The 5,801-nt window shown below is 42.6% G+C and overlaps 1 protein-coding gene across 1 annotated transcript; it reads left to right on the forward strand.

Moving 5' to 3' along the window:
- Positions 1-1,151: 1,151 nt before the first annotated feature.
- On the forward strand, positions 1,152-3,843 carry LOC308608822 (melanoma antigen preferentially expressed in tumors-like; the record flags this gene model as incomplete). Its single annotated transcript, XM_081222154.1, has 3 exons — positions 1,152-1,441; positions 1,896-2,498; positions 3,333-3,843. The coding sequence occupies 3 exons, from the start codon at positions 1,152-1,154 to the stop codon at positions 3,841-3,843; spliced, it is 1,404 nt and encodes a 467-aa protein (XP_081078280.1).
- Between the last annotated feature and the right edge of the window lie 1,958 nt (positions 3,844-5,801).

Genomic DNA, 5,801 nt, shown 5'->3' on the forward strand with positions numbered 1-5,801 from the left:
TGTCGTTTTTCCCTTGCTGCTTTTAATATTTGTTCTTTGTATTTAATTTTTTATAGTTTGATTCATATGTGTCTTGGCGTGTTTCTCCTTGGTTTTATGCTGTATGGGACTCTCTGTGCTTCCTGGACTGGAATAACTATTTCCTCGCTCCCTTCTCTGGAGCTCCTTTAAGCAGAGCTCCTAAACCCCTCTCCTTGTGCACCAGGAAACAGAGAGGCAAGGAAAAGTGTATTGTCTCTTCAGCAGCTCCAGACTTTTTCCCTGAGTCCCTCTCAGCTAGCCATGGCGCACAAGACCCCTTCAGGCTGTGTTCATGCAGCCACCCCCAGTCCTCTCCCTGGGATCTGAACTCCAAAGCCTGAGCTTCAGCTCCCAGCCCCCGCCCGCCCCGGCGGGTGAGCAGGCAAGCCTCTCAAGCTGGTGAGTGCTGGTCAGCACCAACCCCCTGAGCGGGAATCTCTCCACTTTTTCCTCTGCACCCCTGTTGCTGTGCTCTCCTCCATGGATTCGAAACTCCCACCCTCACCACCAGCAGTCTCTGCCCACGAAGGGACTTCCTAGTGTGTGGAAACCTTTCCTCCTTCACAGCTCCCTCCCACTGGTGCAGGTTCTGTCTCTATTCTTTTGTCACTGTTTTTTCTTTTTTCTTTTACCCTACCCAGGCGCTTGGGGAGTTTCTTGCCTTTGGGGAGGTCTGAGGACTTCTGCCAGTGTTCAGTAAGTGTTCTGTAGGAGTTGTTCCACATGTACACGTATTTCTGATGTATTTGTGGGGAGGAAGGTGATCTCCATGTCTTACTCTTCCTCCGTCTTGAAGCTCCTCAAGAGGAAATATTTTGACAAAGTCAGCTAGGTGGTAAGCATTGTCTTCTGCTAACGTACCTCTGATTTCTAATGGCATTTTATCTCATGTAAGTGTGTGTGTGTGTGTGTGCTTGTGTGCACGTGTTTGTACACATATATAATTAAATTACACACAAGTCCATTTTCATTCTATTCCTATAGTAGAGGTCACTTGAGTTGGCCCTATGATTGACCACATACTTATTCAATAAGTATTTTTCCATAGCTAACCCTGGAAGCAAACAAGTGACTATAGATATCTTCTCAGGATTTCTAAATATTCTCCACTCTGAAGCAGGTTTTTGAAGATGGACCAAGAGACCACAGTTACACTCCTAATGCTTGCTGCAAAGAGTCTGCTGAATAATGAGCCTGTAGCTATCCATGCCCTGGACGAAATCCCAAGAGACCTCTTTGTTCCATTGTTCAACGCTGCCTTCTTGGGTGGGCATAAGACGATGCTAACGGCAATGGTGAGGGTTTGGCCTTTTCGCTGTCTCCACATTGGGTCATGGAACACACAGGAGTCATACTATGACATCTTGGAAGCCATGATTGATGGTCTGCAGATGCTCCCTGCCCAGAACTCAACCTCTTGGTAAGACTATGATGAGTGGAGACACAGGGAGTCAGCAGGAGGGTATGCTGTAGCCTGGGGCAGGGGAATACCTAACCGTCTCCCAACAGTAGCCAATGGTGAATACTGCAGTCTTTGCAGAGCTGTCGGTCAGCACTTGGGGTCACCTTCAGGACTCTATTGCCTTATAGAGTTGATTATAGAATAGAAGTGCTTGAGGATACTATGAATGGATTTGAGTGTGATTACACACAAGCAGAATATGGGCATTGAGACAGGGAAGCCTTGGAGGTGAAGGAGGGGGTGGGAAAAGGATGAATGACGCTGCATTTTTGTGGAAAGAACTTCTTGGTGAATGGCAATGAAGCGCAAACCAGGGTTAAAGTGCACTGTCCCTGCTTCTCATCATTGATCTTGCTGGGTTATATTAAAATCAGCTATCTCTCATGTGTTCTGTCTCTTCCTTTCCTTACAGGGGGCCCAGACTGAGGATCCTAGATTTAAGGCGTGACCCGGACTGTAAGACAATATGCTCTGAGATTCGGACCACATCCCCTTTCTGTTTTAAGTCATGCAAATACTCTCAGCGCTCTATCCTTAAGATAGAAGAAGCTCAGCATAGTGTCAGGCGCCTCGGGATTGGTAATTCTGGGTCTGCGCCTCAGTCAGCTCAGGAACCCATGGAATTACTAGTGGATATTTCCCTCAATAGTACCTTGAGAACAGAGCAATTCCTCTCTTTCCTTTGTAGTAAAATTCAGCAGGACTTTGGGTCCTTGCACATCTGCTGCAGAGATTTGCAAATCGATAGAATGTCTGCCCACAAAAGTATCCTGCAGTTTCTTGATCTGGGGTGCATTGATCACCTGGAAATGGATCAGGCTGATCTGAGTGAAGTCCTCACCCTTTTGGCTCGGGTGATCCACCTGAACAGCCTTACTCTGTGTAACATCCCCTTTAAATCTTCTACGAGAAGGAAATTCAGATCTTTTCTCCTCTCCCTTGGGCAGCTGGACAACCTCCAGGAGCTCAGCTTGCCTCTCGTCTGCCTCACCAATCAACTGCACAATCTGCTCAGGTGAGGGGGTGGGGAGGAACCTGTGTTCCTTGAACACCTCATTGTTAAGACAGAAGAGACCATGCTTGGACCTTCCCAAGCTCCTTTTAACCCATTTCTCTTTTTACCTCAGTGTAGGCACGGCTGGGAGTTTGAATCTAGCCGGGGGAGAGAGGGGTACCTTATGGTGAGCAGCAGATGAGGTTAGAAAAGGAAGCTGTGCTCATATATTCATTCATTCATTCAGTGGCCCTGGGCAGACACTATAATAAGTCTGTAAATATATTGGTGAAAAAGACTCAGTCCTTCTCCTATTGGACTTTACAGCTCTCTGGAGAGGAAGGGGAGGCATTCAGATGGAGAAACATTAAGCTATAGGACTAATGCACATGCCCATGGATGGGCCCCAATAGTTAACACTGCCAGATAATTTTGCTCCTGTATTTCCCCCAAGCCTTAGACCCTGAATGGAGAACTTGCCATCTGGGAACTAGTCAAAGGAAACCCTCAGTTGGCTGCTTTCCCAGACCCATCCTCGCCAAATAATTGAATCCGATGCAACACTGATTATGTCATATATACTAAGTGCATGCAATTTCTTCACTTAATCTTTCCCACAGTTCTTTATAATAATTACTACTGTGCACGTTTTCAAGATTAAATCCCTGTACCTCAGAGTTGTAAAGTCACTTTCTCAAGGTCATAAATGTATAAAGTCTGATCCCAAAGTCCACAATGTTAACCACCTGTTGCGAGCCGTGAACACAGTACTTTATTCTAGAGCCTTAGGTACCTATAATTTGGGGCTCATTGCCCTCATTCTTCTGAAATAACCTTACATTTTTCCCTCTATAGCATTGTGCCACGTCAGTTGGATACACTGTATCTACCTTACTGTAGCCGTTCTAACAGAGACATCACTGTCCTGTCCAAGAGCTCTCAGGCCACCCACCTAAAGGAACTGAGTCTCAGTAACAACAAGATCTTCTCAGAAGGATATGAGCCCTTCCAGGCTCTGCTGGAGAAGGTCTCAAGCACCCTGCAACATCTGGAGATAAACAATTGTATGATAACTGATTCTACTCTCTCTGCCATCCTCCCAGCCCTGAGCCACTGTACCCACCTCCGTGTCCTTAGCTTTGGCTTCAATCCCATTACAATGCCTGTGCTCAAGAGTCTTCTGCAACACTTGACATCCTTGATGAAGCTGAAGTATGTGATTTATCCTGTCCCTCTCCATTGCTACGAGCAAGGGAATTTTCATGACAGTTTGGACCAACAAAAACTTGCTGAAGTTCAGGCTCAGTTGCAGGCGATGCTGCACGGGGCACAGCGGGATGACATGAATTGGGCCACTTGTTCATAGTGATTTCCACAGTACAAGGAGGTGTTTCAACACTGATGTGTGGCCATGAAAGCGTTCAATTTTTTCTTTTTTTTTTTTTTTGCCTAAAACCCAAGTTTGTAGAGACACATACGTAATGTTCTAATGTTCTAGGAAACTGGGGTTAGGAACACTGGATAGGTAAACTGATCTCTATAAAAGAGGAAATTTTAAAAGGAAATAGAGGAATTTGAAAGGTCCTCTGGATCTCTTGCTCACTGCCCTCTACATCTTCTGGTTACTAACCACAGTGTTGGTTATGTGACGTAAGCTGTCCCAGTCATGGTACATCAATTCCTTATCCACACTGATTGGTTCACTTATCCATTTATGGGCACTTGACACAAGTCAGATCAATTGAAACTCTTCCGAGAGGTGGTAGTTGTTGAATAATTTTACCCTCTAGGGACCTGCAAACTTCTTGTGTTTCTGATTACCTCAGGTGGCTTATGAGAAACCACATGCAACTAAAAGGAAACAAACAAAGTATGCCCACTACCTACTGGTATCTACATCAGCATATTGCTGCCTGATTTCCCAGGTCTCAGACCCCTGGCTCAGTTATTCCTTATTCCACACACATTCACCAAGTATCTGTTATGATTTAGGTACTTTTCCATGTGCTAAGAAAGATAAAGTCCCTGATCTCCCTCAGAGTGTAGACATTCCTATGATTTATCAGTTTCTCTACTCTTTCTTAGAGGACTTGGGAAATTATTTATTCCCCCATATCACAGTATTTTTTTTCACTTTTTACCCTTACATAGTCTGCTCAAATGACATTGGCCTTTTTATGCTGTTGGGTAGATGCTCAGGCCTCAGATCATGGCTTATATTTTACCTCCTCAGATAGGTTTTCTCTTGCTTCCCCATTTAAGTAGATTTATTCTTCAGCTGCTTTTTCTTAAGGTATCATGTATATTTCCTTCATGGTACACATTGTTGCATGTGTATTTGCTCCCTCAGCTCTTCCACTAGAGTTGCACTGCTCAGTATGGTGCACACTAACCATAAGTGGCTTCTGAATTCTAGAAATCTGGCTACTCTCAAATGTGATGTACCCTAGGTGTTGAATGCACACTGTGTATCCAAGAGTTAGCAAGAAACTAAGGATGCAGAATAACTAACTGCTAATTTGCGTGTATTGTTTACATGTTGAAATGATAACATACTGCATATCAAAGACAGTAAAGATAAAATAATGTAAATTAAATTCTTTATATCCTTACGTGTTAAAATGATAGCATTGTATTTTAAAGACTTAGTAAGAAAAATGTTATAATAATTACCTGTGTATAGGTTTACACGTCAACGTGATAAAACATTGCATTCCAAAGACTAATTGAGAGAAAATAAAGTTAATTAATAGGTTGTTCCTACTGTTTATATGTTGAAATGGTAACAGAAAATGTCAACGATCTGATAACGGAAAAGAATGGAAAAATAATTAGTATTTTGTGTATAGTGTTTCCTGGTTGAAATGAAAACAGACTGCAGTTTAAAGACTTAGTAAGAAACAAGAATGTAAAAGTAATTAATGATGTTTACATTGTTTCCTTGTTGAAATGATAACACACATTTTAAAGACTCAGTAAAAAATTTTTTACAATTTTTTTTATTGCTTACATGTTGAAGTGATAAACTGCATTTCAGAAACAAAATAATGTAAAACTTAATTAATAATAAAAATAGTTAATAACTTGTTCTTATCTCCATTTTGCTAGCGCATTTCTGACTTAGAGACACGAACATGTTAAATGAATTGTATATGTTGTTGCTTTGTTGAAATGATAACACATGGCATTTCAAAGACATGATAAAATAAGAATGCAACAAGGCCACCAATACCCTGACACCAAAGCCAGACAAAGACACTACAGAAAAAGGAAATGAGAGGGCAATATCTTTGATGAATACAAATGAAAAGGTCCTGGAGAAAA

This window comes from Mesoplodon bidens (genome assembly GCF_964165515.1).
Source record: "Mesoplodon bidens genome assembly, chromosome: X".
In the NCBI taxonomy this organism is placed as follows: domain Eukaryota; kingdom Metazoa; phylum Chordata; class Mammalia; order Artiodactyla; family Ziphiidae; genus Mesoplodon; species Mesoplodon bidens.